The sequence below is a fragment of the Orycteropus afer genome, unplaced genomic scaffold (genome assembly GCF_000298275.1).
Source record: "Orycteropus afer afer isolate SDZICR_OR568_19922 unplaced genomic scaffold, OryAfe1.0 scaffold00153, whole genome shotgun sequence".
NCBI lineage: Eukaryota > Metazoa > Chordata > Mammalia > Tubulidentata > Orycteropodidae > Orycteropus > Orycteropus afer.
The window spans coordinates 5245139-5267396 of NW_006921740.1; the positions used below are offsets into that span (position 1 = coordinate 5245139).

The following is a 22258-nucleotide window of genomic DNA, read 5'->3' on the forward strand; positions in this document are numbered from 1 at the left end:
TATATATATATATATATATATATATCACTCTTCCAGTTTGATTGTAATCTGAAAGAAACTCTTGCCTCTTATTTCTACATTTCTAGATCTGCATGTTACTTAACAAATGCTGGTCAACAAGACTTACTGAGGTAAAACTGATAGTTCTAGTTCATCTGGGGAAAGGTTCCTCCAATTAAAATTTTCTGTAGTGCCTTCAGTTCTAGGTCTTCTACAATTAAATAAGTTTTAATTCTGTCAGTGAGTGGCTCTGAACTAGGGTTGTGTGAGAGACATGCTCCCTTATTCTCTGGAACCCTTCATCTATCCAACTCCTTGGCTGACCCCCAGCAGAAAAGGATACAATGCTGGGAGTGCTTTCTGAATGAGACAGGGAGTAGGGGGTAGCGCTTCAAAGCAGGAAGAACAGGAAGGTGAATTGCCAAAAGAAATTTTATCATCCTAATAAAATGAAGCACATGATTTGCATTCCAGGTCCTTCAACTATAATATGGGAACCCGGGCGTTTTCCCATGACAGTATTTTTATCCCTGATGGGGGAGCAGAAAGTGAGCAGACAGTTCAAGCAATGTCACAGGACAACATCCTGGGCAAAGTCAAAACTCTTCAGGTAAGAAGACAGCTTGAGATTGGAAGGTCAGAGCCATAGGAGGGGTCCAGTATGGAGGGAAGGGGGAAAAGCCCTTCCTTAGTCTTGAGTAGAGGATTGGGAAGTCCAGGAGTCACTTCTGGTGAGAAATTTTGCTTTCTTAAACCTGATTCAGTTCTCTGCAACCTTCTGTCCATCGCTGGACCCACCAGCATTGCATGCCCTCTCTTTTTCTCTCAAGTCATTCTCTCATTATTGATTGGATAGCATGAGAAAAATTATCCAAGAGAAGCTGTAGGACTTGCATGGGAGGAAGGAGTTCCCAACCATTCAATATTGACCTTACTCTCTGAATACAGAGTTTACTGTCAACAACATTCACTTTCCAGATCTTCATGATTGGATGGTGAATGATACAACTCTTCATTCTTCTGTTGTTTCTGTAAATCCTGCTCTCCCTGAGCCACCTTGTCTTAGAGGAATATTACAAAGCTCTTAAACCACCCTCCTTGTTCACCCTGCAGAGTGGGGCGGTTTCTTTATGTAAGACGAACAGAACTGGTAACTCCTTAATAATGAAGATATAATAAAATAACTCTTCACTAAATGAGTGGAATAACAGGGAATCCAAGAAAAGGAAGAAGGGCAAAGACACTTCGGATCTGACTATGTAGGTTTGCCTAATTGCTTGGCAGAATTCAGTTACCCTAGAGAAGTGCCTAAGCAATTATGCCTCTGAGGGGGCGTGCTAGGAGGCTATCCAGATTATGAGCAGAGGGCTCTAGTTTGCTGATTCCCTCTGCTTGTAAGTCCATGATAATGAGTGAATGGATGAATGAATGAACAGGAAAAAAAGAGAGGAGCAGTTGGCCTGAGTAGCTCCTGATGCAATGAAACATTGTAATCAAAGAACATTTTCAGTTTTCTTGAAATGTTCTTGCTTCTTTTGAGCTTTAGCTATGTATTTGATGATCTGTGTCTGGGCACATACTCTGTACACACTCAGCTGGATATAGCATATGACAAACAGGGAAATAGCCAACACCTTGGAACCCCACCCACACTTACCTAGATCTTTGTATCTGTTGCTACCACTGCCCAAGGCCAGAGTTCTGCCCTCAGCATCAACATAGTTACTTCCTTCAGATTCCAGCATTTCCTAACAGAGTTCCTTTCCTAGTTCTGGCTACCTGTGCTGTGACACTTTTTATAGACTTGGAAGAAAACACAAGCTATCACTTTTCATAGGTTGGAGAGGAGGGAAGGATGGCAGCGGACAAAGAAAACCTTGACTACTTCCTCCTTACCTTTCCTTCTTGCATTCTTTGGTTTCTGGGAATATTATTTCTGAGAAGTCTTGCACCTTGTGATATCTTCTTTCTATGAACAATGACTTAAAGATGTCAACCGTGTGATGTACTTGCATTTATGAGGGCTTTCTTAAAGTTCTTTAGAAACTAGATGAGAGTCTGTTGTCTTCAGTGATATCTGCTCTGTAACATCAGACCGTATATGCTCCTCCCACTCCAGGAAGTGGATTTGGGGTTATAAAAACATAATTCTGCAATGCTGAAAAGATAGAAACAATATTTATTTTACCAGTAAGGCACAGTTTTAAATAATCTGATTTCATAATTAATGAAATACAAACTTGACTAATTTCCTTGAAGCAACAACTGTGTTAACACAAGAAGAAAAATGTGAGTAAGAAGAGCGACTGTGCAATTTGAATTCTCCAACTCTGGTGATACTCATTCATGTGAGGTTGGCCTAATTCTGCATTCTACTACATGAATTTGCAAGCGTCCTTCCAGCTCTATAGTTATATGTGTTTGAAAATATAAAATAAAAGGCTTTGCTTTTTGAGGAAGAAAATGGAACCTATTATCATAGAAAATGTGATTTTTGGAATGACTTACAATATAACTTTATCATTCCCAAAAGACTGTGCTTTATTTTTCAGTCGACTAAGCAGTATGTTCCTGGTAAGTCACAGCAATAGTAGTAACTTTATTAACTTGCATGAATGCTTTGCATTTTTCCATGACAAGGTTATGCTGGTATTGATGCTTAGTAAGCAGCAAAGAAGACCGCCCCCTCGTAGATTCCAGCATGGAATGAGGGAGTTTAGTTGCATCAGAGGCATGTACGTCTGGAATTGTCTTTGTGCATATGTGTGTGCTTATTTAGAGAAAGAGAGAGGATATAACTTATTTGATATTAAATGTTCTGGCAAGCTGATTAGCCACCATTATTAAGACATTCTTTTGAAATGAAATGTCTACTTGTCTACTGAAATGCCATTTTAAAAAATTAAAAAAAAAAAAAAGAACCATTTTTCTCTGTGCCTTAAGAAACTTCCCAGCCCTGGAAATTCAAAGGCCTGTGTATTTAATGTATGTAAAAGATCGCCCTCTAGTGTCCACACACACATCTGCAACCTCACCATTAAAAAAAGGCCTCAAGCCCACTGCTGTCAAGTCCATGTGACTCAAAGAGACCCCCCTCCTTGGGTTTCCGAAGCGGTATTTGTACAGAAGTAGATTTCCCAATCTTCCTTCTGAGGAGTGGCTGGTGGGTTTGAATCACCAGCCTTCTGGTTAGCAGTCTAATGCCTTAGGCACTATGCCACCAGAGCTCCCTAAAACTTGTCTATTACACCCAAAGTTAGTGTCTGTCTACTGGGCAGAGAATAACTGAATGCAGCATAAATAAGCTAGAATGTAGTGAATCTTGCACCTGCCAATATTTCTGTGGCAAAGGAATGAAATTTTTTAAATTACTATTTTATTTTAGGTGAAAATATATACAGCAAAACCTACTCTTTCTACTGTTTCTAGACAGTGATCAATGACATTGGTTGCATTCCATCAAACATTTTAAGAGAAACATTACATGCTGTTTTCTTTCCGAGTACAAAAATAAAACATGTTCATGATGATAGCAAAATTTAATATATAGGACAATTACAGAGGCAAAAACCCAACAGTGTCCTTTTTGAGGCCGTTGAGTGAGGGAGCACCAGGCCTCTGCCACCACCTGGCCATGTGGCCTTGGAGGAGGTCATTTAACCTCTCTGAACCTCATATCCTCTATCTGAAAAATTAAAAGAGAAGCTTATGATAATCTGAAGGGCTCTCACCTGCTGTAATGCAGAGTAGGAGCCCTGGTGACACAGTGGTCAACAATAGCGCTAGGCTACTCACTGAAAGGTTGGTGGTTCAGACACACCCAGTGGCTCCATGGGAACAAGACCTGGAGATCTGGTCCCATAAAGATTACAGCCATGAAGACCCTATGTGTCAGTTATACTCTGTCACATTGCTATATGTTGGAATTGACTCGATAGCACTCAACAGCAAAGTGTATATATACTTTGCATTTTGTTATATTTGCACTAGAATGACCTTATGACTTACAGCTGCCCAGAATTACAGATCAGGCAGAGGGCCTGTTGATTTGAGATCACATTTGAGGCTGAGAGGTGTGTACCAACCAATGATAAAACTCCCGATTATTGTCAGGGTTAAGCCTTCAGGTAATTTTTAGAATTATGCCATGCCTTTGTTAGGGATGCTTAATCTGTTTGTGTTAGGAGAAAAAAACTCCATCCTCAGCTGCATTTTACTTAAAAATGTCAAAGGCCTACATTTGAGGATTTTGACACCTAGTGTAGCTGTAAAGGACACAAAGAATAAAACATCTGCTCTTAGCAACATCTTCATAGTGCAGATATGTTTAGATCAGTATGCTGGTGCTTTTTCTTCTTGTTAAACTCATTTTACCTATGAGAGTATCTATAGTTTGCTCAGAAATACAGCAACTTTATTTTTCTTGTGCTCATATGGTCTTACAGACATGATCTGAAGAATGGCTCTTAAAAATCTAGGAGAAACTAAACCCTGGCAGTGTGAGAGCTGCAGGATGTGATGTGCTTGGAATTTCCACACCATAAGCAAAGTCCTCATAAATATGGATGTGCATTCCTATAACATCATTCTCTGGCATTCCATATTACAACAAAATGGCCCAATTTGAATGAATAAGATATGGTTCCTTTTTGCTCACATTCCAATCTCAACAGTAACTCCATTCATAGCCTCAAGCCACATCTCAGTAGGTACAAGTCTCCACTCTCCCTTCTGACTGTGATTGCAATGTGTGTAAAGAAACAGCCCATGGGTATTAAAAACAAAGGTGCAGGAGTGGTGGTTTATCTCTCTGAAAACTTGAGCTCATTTTCACAGACTGGTCTTCACTGATTGCTTTTATCCCAGTTCCTTCCATGACAATGCCTGAATGGTGGACAGGATTCAAGTGAAAAACTGGCATCCCTTGCCCCACCCCCATTTGTTTCCATTCCACATTCTTTCCATTCCACATTTATCCAGTATTCCATTCACATAGGTCCCTGAGATTGCCAGACAGGCTTTAGCAGTATCCTTTTAATTATCAGTAAATTGCACAAAATGTCCTAACAGCCCAACCTACTTCCTGTCCACTGAAGGAACTATTTGGAACAGAAACTGCAGGAGTGGGAGAACCTGTGGGCACTAGTGCCTTGTCCTCTGGCTTCTGAGGGTCAGTCTCCTTGGCCTTCTTGGACTAAGTCCTGCTCTGGGCTTGTCCTCTCTCTCATCCCAGACAGCAGCAGGGCATGTGTGGGAGGACCGTCCTTTGTCTGGGCAGGTAAACTGCAGCCCTTTCCTAAACCTGGGCTGCCATTTCTTCCATGATCTGCGTCCTCCCCTCCTCCAGCTCTGTTCCTCCTCCTAAACTCCCTAGCCTCTAGCCTGGATTTCTTTTCTGTAGAGAGATGGGAAATCAGCGCCCCTAAGACTCACATGGGAGCTCTGGTAGCATAGTGCCTAAGGCACTTGACTGCTAACCAGAAGGCTGGCAGTTCAAACCCACCAGCCACTCCTTGGAAGGAAAGTTGGGCAATCTACTTCTGTAAGTGATACCGCCTCGGAAACCCAAGAAGAGTTCACTATGTGTCAGGTCTGACTCCACAGCACATAACAACAAGATACATTTTCATTCTAAAAGGCAACAACAGCATTGTTTCTTTTGCCAGGATAAACATATGTGAAGTAAACTGACTTTTTATATATACACACACACTCTCATTCCCTCCCTCCCTCCATGCTTCTCTCTCTCTCCTCTCTCTCTCTCTCTCTCTCTCTCTTTCTCTCTCTCTCTCTCTCTCTTTCTCCCTCCCTCCCTCCCTCCCTTTCCTGCTACCTGATTATAACTACAATCAAGTCTGCAGCTTTTCCCAGCCCCATCTCTTCCCCTCTCTCCTCTTGTCCCTTCTGTTAATTTTCCTTTCTTTAACTCTGTACTTAATTTTTAACGTTACTCTTCATTTCCTATCTTTGTTCCATGAACCTCATTTTTCATTCTCTTATTCCATCTGTTTCCTTTTCCAGTTTCTCTCTTCTTTAGGCAACTGTGACAGTCACCCCATCCTTGGAGGTTTTCTCATTCTAGACTATGATTCCATTTTGTCAGATTCCCTTTTGTCTCTTAAGATTAGTGTGGATCAACATCAGAGTTCTAAAAAGGGTCCCAACAAGGTAAAACATTAACATATTCATTCTATTTTGTGATGGCGGCAAAAATCATGTTTAACTGGCATTAGAGAGTTTGGCCAACTTTGCCTTGGAAGTATACTGAAGAATTATTCTTGCCATGTGCAAATAGAAGACATGCCCTCATCTCAGTCACTCTGGAGCACTGGAAAATGGCAGACCCTGATGACAGATAATCTGCAGTCTAAGGGATGTAGTAGTGTCCTTTCAGCTCTCGGCCAACACTCCTAGGGAAAGGACAACAGACCAAGGCTGGGCTGGGAACTCCTACTAAGGTTTGCACCAGAGACACAGGAATCGTCCCCACCTCTTCTGGCCAGAGTCTCATCTCAGTCCCACAGATGCGTCATCTCAGGGCAGCAGAGTGAGCCGAGCCTGTGGCTCTGTGCCTCCATGTCCTCTTGTCTAACTTAATTTGCTGTTCTAACTGTGCTTGCTTACTGATGTGTGTAGAGCAGATACTAACTGCTGCTTCCTGCCTGACTTGTTTTTAGAAGACACCCTTGTTCAGCCTCTGCCCGCTTCCCATCAGGCTGCTCAGACTGTACTCCCCTGGCTGAACTCAGGCTTTGATGTGTGTACCTTCCCTGTGGTACAGGAGGAAGCCTGCTCAGCTGGAACACCTGCCAGGCCCAGGAACAAGCCCTAGCCCTCGCGCACGTCTGACTTGGCATGCTGTGCAGCCTGGGCTGATGGGAGTGAATCCTAGGCTTATCTCCCTCATGTCTCTGTAGCTCCACTGTCTACCACGCAAAACTTGGGGGGAGTTGGGCGATGGTGGGTCGATTTGGCTCCATGGAGTTTAAAGGGAGAGGGGTCGTTTCTCTCAAGGGATTTCTCTGCTCAGGAACTGAGTAAGGTATTAAAAATACTGCCTCATCTCTTTATTTCTGCCCCATAAGAAGGAGTGGAGTCCTTGGGTGGTGCAAAGAGTTAAGCATTTAGCTGCTGAAGGTTAGAGGTTCAAACCCATTCACAGGTACCTCAGAAGAAAGGCCTGGCATTCTGCTTCTGACAGGTCACCGCCAGGAAAACCCTATGGAGCACAGTTCTGCTGTGCAACCTATGGAGTTGCCGTGAGTTGGAATCAACTCAACAGCAACTAGTTTAAGAAGGAAGTACAATGTTGAGTTTATGAGAACCAGTGGAAGACAATGAAAATAACACTGAATGTTGCTTTAGAAGAGCTGAATTCAAGTTCCTTAAAGGTCACTTATTTCCATAAACTTGGCCCAGTCACCTCTCCTCACTGGACTTCTGGCTTTTTCTTTCTCTTGTTTTTTTGCAAAGTGAAGGGGTTGGATTAGGTGATTGCTAAGGCTCTTTGCAACTCTTTGGAGTTAACTATTAGCCAGATTAAAGACAAGTACTAGAGAATTGATTTTTTTCTTTTTTAACATAAAGGACTGTTGTTGTGGTTGTATGCCTTCACTCCTAGTGACTCCTCCTTGACCCCTCCTTGGGTTTCCGAGGCAGTATCACTATGGATAATAGATTGCCCAACCTTCCTTCCAAGGAGTGGCTGGTGGGTTTGAACCTCCAACCTTCTGGTTAGCAGTCAAGTGCCTTAGGCACTAGGCTACCAGAGCTCCTACATAAAAGGAAACTTAAACACTTGGATCTGGAGCAGTGGTTCTCAACTGGGGATGATCCCTCCCCATCCCCAGGGCATATTGGACAACGTCTGGAGACATTTGTCATTGTCCTGACTCTGAGAAGGGGGGCTTGTTACTGGCATTAGTAGGTAGAGGCCAGGGATGCTGCTGAACATCCTACAATGCATAGGACAGCCCCTCACAACAAAGAATTGTTGCTATTGTTAGGTCAGTTTCAACTCAGTAACCGTGTGTACCACAGAGTGACACACTGCCTAGTCCTGCACCATCCTCACAATCATTGTCATGCTTGAGCCCATTGTTTCGGCCACTTTGTCAAGCCATCTTGTTGGGGGTTTTTCCCTTTTTGACTGAACTTCCTCTTTACCAAGCATGATATTCTTCCCCAAGGAATGGTCCCTCCTGATCCAAAATGTCATTAGTGCCGAGGTTGAGAAGTCCTGATCTAGATAAAAGCAGTGCTTTGTATGAGTGTGAATATATTCAAATTCCTCGTCTCTCAAATAACCACAGTGCCCCTTATTTTCTCCTTAAACGTCATTCATTTTCTCTACCACAATCTATATTAAATAGTTTGCCCCTTCTCCTCCTTTTGGGAGCTCTGGTGGCGTAGTGCCTAAGGCATTTGACTGGTAACCAGAAGACTGGCAGTTCAAACCCACCAGCCACTCCTCAGAAGGAAGGTTGGGCGATCTACTTCTGTGGTGATGTTGTTGTTGTTGTTGTTGTTATGTGCCATCGAGTCGGCCCTGACTCATAGTGACCCCTCCTTGGGTTGCTGAGGCAGTATCACTACGGAAGTAGATTGCCCATCCTTCCTTCTGAGGAGTGGCTGGTGGGTTTGAACCGCCACCTTCTGTACCAGCTGCGGAAACCCAGGGAGGGGTCACTATGAGTCAGATCCGACTCAACAGCAGTGAGTGATTCTCCTCCTTTAGCCATTGTGTTGATATATTTTTGTTTAGGAAATATTTTTCCTTGTCTAATCTGGCCTTTCTTTTATTCCAAGTGGCATTTATCTCTCTAATTTTCTCCTCCCTTTGCCCTATTCTTTTAGCTACCACCCCACCAGCAATGAATCCTTCCTTGGCCCTTTTCTCCTGCCTACTGCTCTGTCCCTTCCTCATTTAGTTCCTCTGCCCCGTGTTTAACAGTGGGCAGCTGTAGCAAAGCAAAAGGAAGTCCAGATGTCAGGACAAAATCCTTCCTGTCCCATACCTGATTCCAGCATTGCTGATGGAAAGAGGTGCTGGCTACCAGGACCTTCTTTACCTTGGCAGTGATTCCCACTGGGACCAGAGCATGATTTTCTTGGGCCCTAGAAAGATGAAGCCCTAAGAAAGGAATGAGAGCTCTCTCTGGAATGCACTTTCAAGCTAGGGACTGGTCATGAAGGGTGTCAAGGCATGACTAGTCAAAGGCAATATGTCCAGAAGAAGTTGCAGCACCCATAGGGTCTTGATTTTCCCAAGTGGGTCCTACGTTTCATGTAACTGTTTTCTGTATACTTTTCTGTACTTTTAAAAGGCTTTTTATATAAGTATATTTACAGGTAAAACAAACAAACAAAAAATTATAACATATATCCCAACATTTAGTTTAGAAATATGGTCTCTACCCACTGGAAAATGTTGACATTTGCATGAAAGAGACAGCTGGGTGACACAGCTCATGGCTCAAAAGAGATGAACAGAAAAAGAAAGTGGAAAACAAATTAACTTATTACAGGACTGTGTTATTGTTGTTTGTAGGCATGATGTTTAGTCTAGCAATCAGTTATGCACAGGCTATACTTCAGTGCTTACTAGATAAGCTAGGGAACCTGGTTGTGGTTGTTCTGCACCGCTTCATTGCTTCAGAGTATCTTTCCTTTGTTCTCTCCAGCAACAATTGGGCAAGAACATCAAGTTTGGGCAGCCCCCACTCAGTGCCATTCCCATGAAGAAGGCAGACAGTGGAGAGGCTAGCTTAGAAGAGGATCTGTTCCTGACCAGTCCCATGGAAATTGTGACTCAACAGGACATTGTCCTCTCAGACACCGAGAACAAAGTAAGACTCCTCCAAGGAATGATCTGATTTCTAATAAGCCAGCCAGGATATTGGACAGTAGACAAGACCTCCAGTAGGCCTGGGGTCTGCAGTGGGGTTAATAAGGTGGGAGAAAATTTTCTAATGAGTAGCCGAGGGTGGGAGGGCACTTCCTAGGCAGAGGGCTCCTTCCCAAAGAGGATTCTTTGACAGCTGGCTGATCTTCAGTTGGGCCAATATGGGGATGAGGGGCAAGACAGGAGAAGAGTAGACACGAGCCTTTGCACGTGTTTTTCCCAGTGTCTTCCTCTTTCCCTCAGGCCCTGGCCCCACTCCCCAAGCTGCATTATCTCTTCATGCCTTCACCACGTGTCCTCAGCACTAGTTTTTTCTTCTACACCCCATCCACGTGCCTGTCCATGCAACTGTTTCTTCTCCATTTCTAAACTTTGAGTTCCTTGAGGACAAATTAGATCTAACACATTTATGTGCCCCCACACCTTAGTGCCTACTAAGTAGCCCTGAGTAGTTGTTTGTTGAGTTGAACTAATTTAAAGGGAAATTAAAATAGAAAGAAGTAGGCACTCAGTGAGACAGAACATATCAGACAGGCCAGCTTGAAGGCCACTTGGATTGGGAAAAAAGTCAAATTCCACCACTGTCCTATGTTATATAGAGACCCTTCCACATGGTATGGAGAGCGGACTGAGCTAGGGCAAGCCAACATTTTTGCTCTGGAAAGAAAGATAAGACCCTTTGGTGAATATTGGTGATACGAGATAGAAAGTATATTGTTGTTGTTCACTGCTGTTGAGTCGAGTTCAACTCATGTGGCAGAGTAGAACTGCCCCCGTAGAGGTTTCTTGGCTATAATCTTTACAGAAACAGATTGCTAGCTTTTTTTTCCCACTGGGTAAGTTCAAACTGCCAGCCTTTTAATTAGCAGCTTACTGCTTAACCATTTGCACCACCAGGGCTCTTTGTAGAAAGTATAACCAAAAAAAACTACTGCCGTTGAGTCGATTCCAACTCATAGCGACCCTAATGGACAGAGTAGAACTGCTCCAAGGCTATAAATCTTTATGAAAGCAGACTGCCTCATCTTTCTCCCATGGAGGGGCTGGTGGGTTTGAACCACCAGCCTTTTGGTTAGCAACCAAATGCCTTAACCACTCTTCCACCAGAGCTTCTTCATAGAAAGTACAGGCATTAAAGAGGTGAAGTAGTTATATTATTAAAGAGATGCTGTGGGTGTTCTGAGGGCATGCTACAGTGACTGCAATGTGAATCTCTACCCTTGTGCTGGGCTTTGCTTGTAAGCTTTCACCCCCTCCCTGGTCTTTTACCTTCTCAGCTCAACCCTTTGCATTTGGCATTGGTGAGGCTTTCTTTTTTTCTTACCCACTGGTTGCAAATCAGAGGTCCAGTGGGTGAAGAGGTGAAGGCAGCCAGCAGAGCCAAGAGCTCTGAGGCTGGAGACAATATGTATAGCACAGCCCTCTTTCCCAGAAGGTGGCCATTGAGGAGCTCCTCAAATTCTCTCAGGCTTCTCTCAGTAGAAAAAGACTCAAGGACTGAAGCTAGAGACTGCCCAGGTAAGGAAAATGTTGCACTTGGGAAAAAGGATAGTGCACTCTGTGTCTCAGGCAGTCCTTATGGAGTTTGGACATTAGCAAAGTCTCCACCATGACTCCTGCTGGCTCTCTGAAACAGGCTGCACCCTGGTGTAGAGGTGGGAGGGTGGCCCTGTCCAGGCACCCACAGCATCTGATTATTTGCTCAGACCTTCCTGTTCCAATGTTTGACTTCATTGCTCTCCTTACTATTCCAGTCCAGTGAAACGCCAAGTTCTCTCAGTCCTTTGAATCTATCTGGAGCTGGAAGTGAGATGGAAGAGAAGGTAATATGATTTGAATCTATTTATTTAGCTTCCTTACTTTAACTTCTATTGTTCCTTTTATTGACAATCTACCGCCTCACTCTCTATTTATAAATATTGCATCTATGCATTACCTTACATTCCTTCAAAATACAACCATAGGGGAGAGGTAGATGTCTCAATGAAACTGCTCATCTTAGTTTCTGGTGTTGCTATAACAGAAATACCATAAGTGGGTGGCTTTAACAAACAGAAATTTACTTTCTCCCAGTTTAGGAGGCTAGAAGTCCAAATTTAGAGCTCCAGCTTTAGGGGAAGGCTTCTTTATTGGCTCCGAGGGAAGGTCCTTGTCATCAATCTTTCCCTGGGTCTGGGAGGTTCTCAGCACAAGAACCCTGGGTCCAAAGGACATATCTACTCCCAGCTCTTTATTGGCAGTAGTAGGTCCCTCCTCTGTTTATTCCTCTCTCCTTTTATCTCTTGTAAGATAAGAGGTCATGCAGGCCACACCCAAGGGGAGCTCTCCTTACATGGATCAGGGCTGGGACCCGACTAAGGGTGTTGCATCCCACTCTAATCACCTTAGATCAGGGCTGATCACGTCATAGGGGATGATTACATCATCACATGATTGCCACATTATATCATTCCATAACTGCCAAACCATTGAGAATTATGGCCCAGCCAAGTTGATACATATTTTGGGGGGACATGATTCAATTCATGACACTCTTGGAAATAAAGTCCACTTTTTTTTGAGAAGTAGCCACACTCTCAACTTGCATATGCGTGGCATCCTGTTGTTGTTGTTAGGTGCCATGGAACCGGTTCTGACTCCTAGCACCCCATTGACAACAGAAGAAAATAGCGCCCGGTCCTGTACCATCCTCACAGTTGTTGCTGTGTTTGAGCCCCTTGTTGCAGCCACTACATCAAGCCATCTCCTTCAGTGTTTTCCTCTTTTGCACTTGCCCTCTACTCTACCAAGCATGTTGTTCTTATCCAGGGACTGGTAATCTGGTAATATGTCCAAAGTATGTGAGACAAAGTCTCCATATCCTTGCTTCTAAGGAGCATTCTGGCTGTACTTCTTCCAAGACAGGTTGGTTCATTCATCTAGCAGTCCATGGTATTTTCAGTTTTCTCTGCCAGCACCATAATTCAAAGGCATCGATTCTTCTTCAGTTCCTTATTCATTCTCCAATTTTCACATGCATATGAGGTAATTGGAAATACCATGGCTGAGGTCAGGTGCAACTTAGTCCTCAACATGGCATCTTTGCTTTTTAACACTTTTAAAGAGTTGTTTTGTTTTTGTTTCTTTTTGCAGCAGATTTGCCCAGTGCAATATGTGTGATTTCTTGACTGCTGTTTCCATGGGCATTGCTTGTGGATCCAAGTAAAATGAAAAGCGTCTCCTTCTATTTAGAGATACCCAAACAACAACAACAACAAAAAAAAAACCTTAGTATCTTTTACATTTATCTTTTTTTGGGGAAAAAGAAATCTGCAGCCCTTTTAAACCAGGACTTTCTCTGCAGGAGTCTGGGGAACTCTGGAGCCTTTCATGCACCTTCTCTGTAGAAGTTGGTCTACTCCTGTGAGAACTTTTCTTCCATGCAGGCTTCCAGGTGTCCTCCCGACACCGAGTTGATGATACAGGGAGCAGGATCTGCCCCCTGAGTCTTCTGAAGCTGTGGCTCAAGACAGTACCACTGCTCCAACAATTTAAAAGAAAAAACTCACTGCCATTGAGTTGATTCGGACTCATAGCAACCCACATTGCTACGAGGGCTTCCAAGGCTATAAATCTTTACAGAAGCAGATCACCTCATCTTCTTTGGAGCACCTGGTGGATTTATACCACTGACCCTTGGGTTAGAAGCCAAATATCTTAACCACTGCACCACCAGAGCACCAACAATGTTGTTGTTGTTATGTGCCGTCGAGTCAGACCCGACTCATAGCGACCTCTCCTTGGGTTGCCGAGACAGTATCACTACGGAAGCAGATTGCCCAACCTTCCTTCCAAGGAGTGGCTGGTGGGTTTGAACCTCTAGACTTCTGGTTAGCAGTCAAGTGCCTTAGGCACTATGCTACCAGAGCTCCTAACAATAGAGAGACCCAAATGGAGTGACTTGGAAATGAAACATAGCATTTAAATCTGTTTCAAGTGCTTACCTGTGTTTTCATTCTAGTACATTTGGCTATAACTCCTTTTATTCATCCAGTTAAAAAGTAAAGATGTCACTTTGGAAACTAGGGTAAGCCTGGCCCAAGCCATGGTATTTTCAATTGCCTCATATGCATGCAAAAGGTGGACAATGAATAAGGAAGACTGAAGAGAATTGATGCCTTTGAATTATGGTACTGGCAAAAAATACTGAATATACCATGGACTGCCAGAAGAGTGAACAAATTTGTCTTGGAAGAAGTATAACCAGAATGCTCCTTAGACACAAAGATGGCAAGATTTCATCTGTCATACTTTGGTCATCGTATTTGGTAGAGGATCAAGGAGATGGATTGAAACAGGGGCTGCAACAATGGGCTGGAGTATAACAACAATTGTGAGGATGACACAGATAGTATTTTATTCTTTTGTACATAGTATCACTATGAGCTGGAGCTGCCTGGATGGCACCTGACAACAACAACAATAACAACAAAATCCATGCAGCTGCGAAGGGATGGAAATAAATGTTTAACGTGTCTCTTTTCAACAATAGGTCAGAATTTGACAGCAGTTGTAAAGATAGCCATAAATAAATGAGAGCTAGAAGTCCAAAGGCTGGAATTATTTTTCTGCACTTCTGGGCTTGTCATAAGTTACTACTTACTGAGCGCCCGTTTTCCTGGAGCTAGCTTGGTTTTTAATCTTTTGTGCATAAATTTAGAAGATAATTGCAAAATGGAAGCCCTACAGCTAAACCCCATTGATTCTACACTTATCGAATCAGGCAAACAAATGAGCCCTGCCCTGTGCTAAGGCTGCCCCTAAGTCCTGCAGAGCTGCTGGCATCGGCAAACAGGGCTCTGAGTGCCCCCTGCTGCACATTGGTATTGCGTGGCCAGGAGCTCTTTCCTCACTGTTCACCTGTGAATTCTGTGTAGTCACAGGCCTTTTGCCATCTTACTCAGTGTGGTCTCTGGGTTCAGGCTGAGCCATGGTGTCCCTGACTCTAAATCTGTACAACACAAGGCCTGAGGCTGCAGGTTTCTTGTGACTGCATCTGTATTACAGAACTGCAGGCTCTCTTGCAATTCATCCTTTGAAGAATTGCCCTCACCCACGTGAAATAGCTTTGTCCTTCATTTATTCACCAGGGTCCCCTTTCATGTAGCTTCCTGGTGCACTCAGTGCTCTGTGACTTTGGAGTGGTTACGTTGAAACATTTTTGCTTATTAAAAATTTCATGTTCTAGTCATACATGTTACACTTGGTTGCCCTTTCATTCTTTCAATAAGTATTTATTGCACACTTACCAAATGAGATGTGCTACTAGGGCATAAAGGAGGCGGATACAGAAATGTAAAAACAAATTCCCTACTTTAAAGGGATTGAAGTTCTATGTAGGAGATGAGGCATGCACACATGGTGTCCAAGGTAGTGGGAACAGCTCTTACAGTGCTAGAGTTCGTAGCATAGAGATGATCTAGTCCAGGCTCAGCAAACCACTAAATATTTTAGGCTTTGCAGGGCCATGACATCACAAATACACACCTACTCAACTTTGCAGTTGTAGCAAAAAAGGCTGCCAAGGACAATGCATGTGCCAATAAAACTTGATTTACCAACCAGACCAAGAGCAAGATGTGCCCCCAATCTAGTTGAAGGGGCAGTGGTGGTTCAGTGGTAGAATTCTCACCTTCTGTCAGGGGACCAGGTTCGATTCCCAGCCAATGTGCCTCCTGTGCAGCAGCCCCACACCTGTTTGCCAGTGGAGGCTTGCATGTTGCTGTGATGCTGAATAGGTTTCAGTGGAGCTTCCAGACTGAGACAGACTAGGAAGAAAGGTCTGGCAATCCCTTTCCTTAAATCAGCTAATGAAAACCCTATGGATCACAGTGGTTTGACTGGCAGCCCATCATGGGATGGCGCAGGACCGGGCAGCATTTTGTTCTATTGTACATGGGTTCTAAAGCAGCTAACCACAACACAACAATGATCCAGTCTAACCCCATAATATTCGGAGTAGGAGACTTAGACCTGAAAGGTTAAATGACCTTTACAAGGTACTGCAGGTCGTCATTGGCAGAACTATTCAAAGTCAGGTCCTCTCATTCTAAGACCAGAGCTTATTTCACTGTGCCACATGAGCCTCCTCTGCTCCCCAGCATTGCCTGGACCGTACAGGACATTGCACAGATGCAAACAAGTGCTGTCATTCTGGGGTCCCCTGCAGGGGTTGCTCTCTGATCCTGGCTGACTTTATCTTTCAACCTCCACTCTAGGTTGCTCCAGTTAAACCATCTCGGCCAAAAAGGCATTTCTCTTCTGCTGGAACCATTGAAAGTGTCAACCTAGATGCCATCCCTCTGGCCATTGCTCGCCTGGACAACAGTGCTGCCAAGCACAAACTGTCTGTTAAGCCAAAAAAGCAGAGGGTATCAAAGAAGCACAGGAGACTGGCCCCGGTACGTACAGCCCTGCCCTCGCTGACCAGGCAGAAGTCCTTGCTCCTGGGCTACTTCTGCCCCGGCAGGGATGGTTTCATGGTGGACCCATGGAAGGAACTAGGTCTCTCCTTGTTGGGAACTTGTGTGTGGCAGTGTACAACAGTAGGCAGGACACTGACTTTCCAGTGCCTTTTCTGATGTGTTGCCCTGTGGTAGGTGGGTGGGCCACAGCAGAAGAGGCTTCTCTTTGAGGGGCTCCAGACACTCTGAGTCTGCTTTGCAGCGGAAAGGTGGCCCACTTTTTCTCTGTCCTGGCTTAGCAAAATGTCCTTTAATTAGATTAGGGTGGACTTCTCAGTCACAAGTTTCAGGGGACATTGATGAAGTCAAGATCTCAGTTTCTCTCATCTTCTTAATGTTGGGCTATTGGTTTTCCTGAGTGGTGCAAACCTCGAACATGCTCAGCTACTAGCCAAGTGGTTGGAGGTTCAAGTTCACCCAGAGAAGCCTCTGAAGAAAGACCTCGTTATCTGCTCCCCAAAAATCAGCCATTGAAAACCCTTTGGAGCACAGTTCTACTCTGACACACATGAGGTTGTCATGAGTCAGAGTCAACTGACAGCAGCTGATACTGGAACTAGTATTGGTTTTCTATGATTATTCACTCATAGTAAGATGAAGGAATTTGGAGATGATAAATAAAAGGTTGTTATTGTTGTTAGATGCTGTCAAGTCAATTCCAACTGATAGCGACCCCATGTGACAGACTAGAACTGACCCATAGGGTTTCTAGGCTGTGATTTTTGTAGGAGCAGATAGTCAGGTCTTTTCTCCCATGGAGTCACTGGGTAAGTTCAAACTGCCAACCTTTTGGGTAGCAGCTGAGTGCTTAACCATTGCACTACCAGGGATCCTTTAAATAGAGGGCCTAATGAGTAAAACATAAAGTTCTTTCCTTCATTCCTACAACTTATGATATGACCTATACCAAAAGTTATCAATATATGTACTTACAAGCACCTGAGATTAAGAGGGCCACCTACATTGTGAATAGCATCAGTAATGGTTGCCTATGGAAGAAGTGAAAGAGCTAATTGTGTTTCCTTTACCAATGTTAGGATCGACAAAATGAGCAAGGTGACCTGGAGGGACAGCCATCCCTGAACCAGAATGGACACCCCAGAGAAGACAAGCAGATTTGTCATGGAGAGGAACCAGAGCCACTGGATTCCGAGGAAGAGAAAAGACACCAAGAAGAATACTGGCAGGAACTTGAGGCCAAGTGCAAACGGCAAAAGGCCGAGGCAGCAGAGAGGAGACGCCTAGAAGAGCAGAGGCTGCAGGCCCTGGAGAGGCGGTTGTGGGAAGAGAACCGAAGGCAGCAGCTCTTGGAGGAGGAAGGAGAGGAGGAAGAAGGGAAGAAGCAAGAACCTCTGCTAGACGTAGAGGTAGAGACGGGGCAGCAGGAAGAGGAGAGGTGGAGGTGGGAAGAGCTAGGTGGCCCTGACCCAGAGGGGAGGAAGAAAGAGGAAAAACAACTTCTGGAAACTGAAGAGCAGCAGCACCTCAGGGAAGAGGCTAGGCGGCTGGAGGAGAAGCGCAGGCAGCAGGAGGAAGTGGAGATGCAGACACAGTGGGAAGCTGAGAGGCAGTGGCGAGAAAAAGAAGAAAGGAGGCTGGGGGAGCTTAGAAGGCTGGAGGAACTGGAGGCACAGAGAAGGCAGGAGGAAGAAGAGCAGAGACGGCAGGTGGAAGAAGACAAATTGATGATGGAGCGTCGAAGGTTGGAGGAACTGGAAGTGCAGAGAAGGCGGGAAGAAGAGGAAAGGAGGCGGGAGGAAGAGGAAAGGAGGCAGGAGGAGCTCAGACACCAGGAGGAACAGAGGAGGCAGGAGGAGGAGGAGCAAAGACTGCGGGAGAGAGAAGAAAAGCGGATGAAGGAGCTCAAAAGGGAGGAGGAACTGGAGGAACAGAGGAGGCAGGAGGAGGAGGAGCAAAGACTGCGGGAGAGAGAAGAAAAGCGGATGAAGGAGCTCAAAAGGGAGGAGGAACTGGAGGAACAGAGGAGGCAGGCGGAGGTGGCCAAGCTTGTTCAGGAGGAGGAGGTGAGGAGACAGGAGGAGCTCAAAAAGCAGGAGGAAATGGAGCTGCAGAGGAGACAGGAAGCCGAAAAGAAGCACCAGGAAGCCCTGCAGAGACGGGATGAAGAGAGGAGACTGGAGAGAGAGAAAAAACGGGGCTTGTGGAGCCCACTTCAGAATGACTTTGAAGAGAAGCCAGGAGAACAAGAAAACGTGAAAGCCAAAAAGCAAAGAGAAAGCTCTGAGGAGCCGCGTATTGATGAGAAGCAAAGGTTTGAGGCCAAGCCGTCAAGAGAGCAGCAGGGAAAGAGGGGATATGTTCATGGGGATGACCATCGCTTACTTCTGGAAAAGAGAGAAGAACCTAAATCAGAACCTCCCCAGAAGAAAGAGGGGCCAAAGCAAGAAATACTGACTCCAGTGGAGAAGAAAGAAGCAGTCACTCCAGAAGCAGATCGGAAGGTGGAGGAACTCAGGTGGCAGGAAGTGGATGAGAGGCAGACCATGCCCAGGCCCTACACATTCCAGGTGTCCTCAGGAGGGAAGCAAATCCTCTTCCCCAAAGTCAACCTGACCCCAGTGACTCCTGGGAAGGACACGGGGCTTGTGTCTGCTCCCCTTGAACCAAAGGCCCACAAAGCCAGCCCAGCCTCTCACACTCTGCCCTCAACCCTGAGCATTCCCCACACAGCCATTCTGGTCACGGGAGCTCAGCTCTGCGGCCCAGCCGTCAACCTGAACCAGATCAAGGACACAGCGTGCAAGTCTCTCTTGGGCTTGTCTGAAGAAAAGAAGCACATGGACCTCCCCACCGTGGAGAACCCACCCCGAGCCCCCAGTGACTCCCAGACAAGCAGTGGGAAGGCCAAGCCTCCACAGAAGTCTTTGAGCAGTGGGGCAGCACTAGCTGAATGGGCTTCCATTCGGTCCAGAATCCTGAAGACTGCGGACAGTGACCAGCGTGCTGAGAGAGACCAGAGGTCAGGTGATGAGTTGACTCCCAGGGGCCGATGTGATTCTCGTGGAAACCTCCGGAAGACCCCACCGCTCAATGCAAAGTTCTCTATTATGCCTGCCTGGCAGAAATTCTCTGATGGTGGCATGGAGATCTCCAAACACAGCACAGAAGCAGAAAGTATTCAAAAAAGACCAGTGTCAGAACCCAGTGAAGAGTCAGAGCCCCTGCCTCCAGCCACTGGTCCTCATGAGCACCAGAAGAGTCCAGAGAAACTGGGGGTGCATCAGGAGCCAACAGACACCACCGAGGGATGCAAATTTGCCAAAGATCTTCCATCCTTCCTTGTTCCGAGCCTTCCTTCTCCTCCACAGAAGATGGTGACCCACACAGAGTCCGTGAGTACTTCAGAAAGTGAGACTACAAGTGGTAACAGGAAGCCAGACCACATGATGGCGGGTGGGGAGGAAAAAGCCTCACCTTTTGGAATAAAATTGAGGAGGACCAACTACTCCTTACGCTTCCACTGTGACCAACAGACGGAACAAAAGAAGAAGAAAAGGCACAGCAGCACAGGGGACAGTGCTGAGGGGGGCCCTTCTGCTCTGGAGAGCACAGGTGGAGAGAAAGAGACAGGGGATGTGGCCCTCAAGCATGGCTCACCCCTCACCCAAGGGAGGAAGCCGTCCTCAACCACCAGAAAGGACTCCACAGAAACCCCTTCCAGCCACTCACCTCCTGTGTCTCAGCCCGGGCCCCCACCACTCAACAGCCAGACCCCAGCTGCAGATCATGATAAGGTAGCAAATAAAATGTCATTGGTGCAGAAACCAGCTCTGGCTCCTAAGCCCACCAGCCAGACCCCACCGTCATCCCCACTGTCCAAACTAAGTAGGCCCTACTTAGTCGAGTTGCTGGCCCGCCGAGCGGCCAAGCCCGACACCGAACCCAGCGAGAGGGCCAAAGAGAGCCAGGAGAGCAGTGACACCTGGCCACCCTCACCACCACCCCCCGAGGAAAGGAAGGGACAGAAGAAGGAGGAGGAGGAAGAGCTGCCAGAGAGGAAACCCTCTTCCCCGGCTCTGCCTGCTGCTTGCCAAGAGAAGCCTTCCCAAACACGTGAAGGTGGGAGGAAAGGTAAGTAGTAGTGAGCCAGGAAACTGTGCCATCTGTCCAGCTCATTGGCTAAGTCACTTCTAAAGCCAAAACTGCCCAAAGCCTGAAGTAGCCAGTGGAGCTGGTGTTGGGATCTCCTTCCTTCATTAGAGGCCAATTTGCTATTCCCAAAGGATCCTCGTTTGTGAGCCAGAGTGAGGCCCTTTGCTTTTCTATTCGTTCTTTAGAACTTTGGAATTACTGACTGACTGCTGTGAGTATGCAGTTCACACCTGTTAATGACTGACTGACTTACACAAGTAGTAAGTTAAAAGTGCCGACTTCCTGTACCAGGAAGTGTTCGGCTTGCAATAGAAATTGAGATATAGTCCTAATTAATATATATTTTGTTAATCATTACAAGGGGGACATGCAGTGGAGATAAAGATTGGGGTTTCCTAGACCAATGGACAGTTCTGGGTTCTATCTTTAGACAGTAGTAGCACCAAGACAGGAGATTAAAGGGCCTTAGACATCTCCATTGGGTCTTCCGTCCCTAAGGGTCTCTTATGGAAAATTGATGTGGTCTCAATTTTATGTAAAATGCTCTGCAGATGCAGTATCAGGTCTCCTACTCCCATTCCCATCCCGCCTGCTTGCCACTCCACAGCCCTCCCATAAAGAGATGTCTGTGTGACTGTCACCTTTGGTTGGCCCTGCTGTTTCTTCATAAGAAATGCTTTGGGTGACTGAGGATCACTTTGTAACCCCTGAGAGTCTTCATCTAATACTTTTTCTTTTCCATTTTACATAGAGCAGGATGGTCAAGAATGGTTAATAGCCCAGGACCAGGAAAAAAAAAACAAAAAAAAAGCCCACTGACATCAAGTCAATTCCAACTGATAGTGACCTCCATAGGGTTTCCAAGGCTGTAAATCTTTACAGAAGCAGACTGTCTCATCTTTTTCCTGTGGAGCAGCTTGTGGGTTTGAACTGCTGACCTTTTAGTTAGCAGCCAAATGCCTTAACCACTGTGCCACCAGAGCTCCTTAGCCCAAGAAATTCCTCATGTTTCTCTAAGAAATTCTCTGAGGTGATTATAGGGAGAGATCATGTTCGCTTTTGTTTAATTGTTTGGGCTTGCAGTGATTTTCGCCAAGTAAAGTGCTGTTTGTTTCCTGAGGAGCGTTGGTTTGGTTACTCATCTTATAGAAGATGCAGTTGTCCTTTTTAAATGTTCCCCTGCCTTGCTTTGTTTTCTGGATGGATTAGTTGATCAACAGTTTTCAGACCATTTCTCCCCAAGGTTTTCTGTCTGTCCTGCCGGATGAAAGGCCCATCTTTAGTTTTGACATTAGCTGTTGTGTCCTTGGCTTCCGTGGTGTTCTTAAAGCCCCACTCTCTACGTCTATTACTTCCCTTTATCTTCTCCTCACAGAAGTAACCCTTCTGGTCTGCTTTCTGTTAGGAGAGCCCTTTATTTCTTATTTTCTAACGCAAACTATTTGCCACCCCTTTTCTCTTTTCCAGTGTCCAGATTCTGGGCTTTCAAGGTCTGGTAACTGAGTTGTTCTTTACTTAGTAGAAAGGAAGCCTGAGACAGCAAGGACAACCCACCAAGGGGGTACTATTACTGCCAAAGATCCTTCACTGGGGTTTTGCTCTCTGACTGCTTTAGGCCAGGGCTAACCAATTTTGCCTGACTGAACACTCCATCAGAAGAAAACTGTTAGGCATGAACCTCCAATTTATTTGTTCGTTGTACACCTTCAGTGCCATCATTAGCTAATGCCCCCTGGAG

At 45.4% G+C, this 22258-nt stretch overlaps 1 protein-coding gene across 1 annotated transcript in view; it reads left to right on the forward strand.

The window, feature by feature from the left end:
- The first annotated feature begins 490 nt into the window (after positions 1-490).
- CRACD (capping protein inhibiting regulator of actin dynamics) overlaps positions 491-22258 on the forward strand; it is a 49827-nt gene continuing 28059 nt past the window's right edge. The window contains exons 1-5 of the mRNA XM_042781703.1: positions 491-610; positions 9684-9848; positions 11659-11727; positions 16162-16344; positions 17445-20499. Coding sequence (XP_042637637.1) covers positions 491-610; positions 9684-9848; positions 11659-11727; positions 16162-16344; positions 17445-20499 — 3592 coding nt within the window. The remainder of the gene's footprint in view (positions 611-9683; positions 9849-11658; positions 11728-16161; positions 16345-17444; positions 20500-22258) is intronic.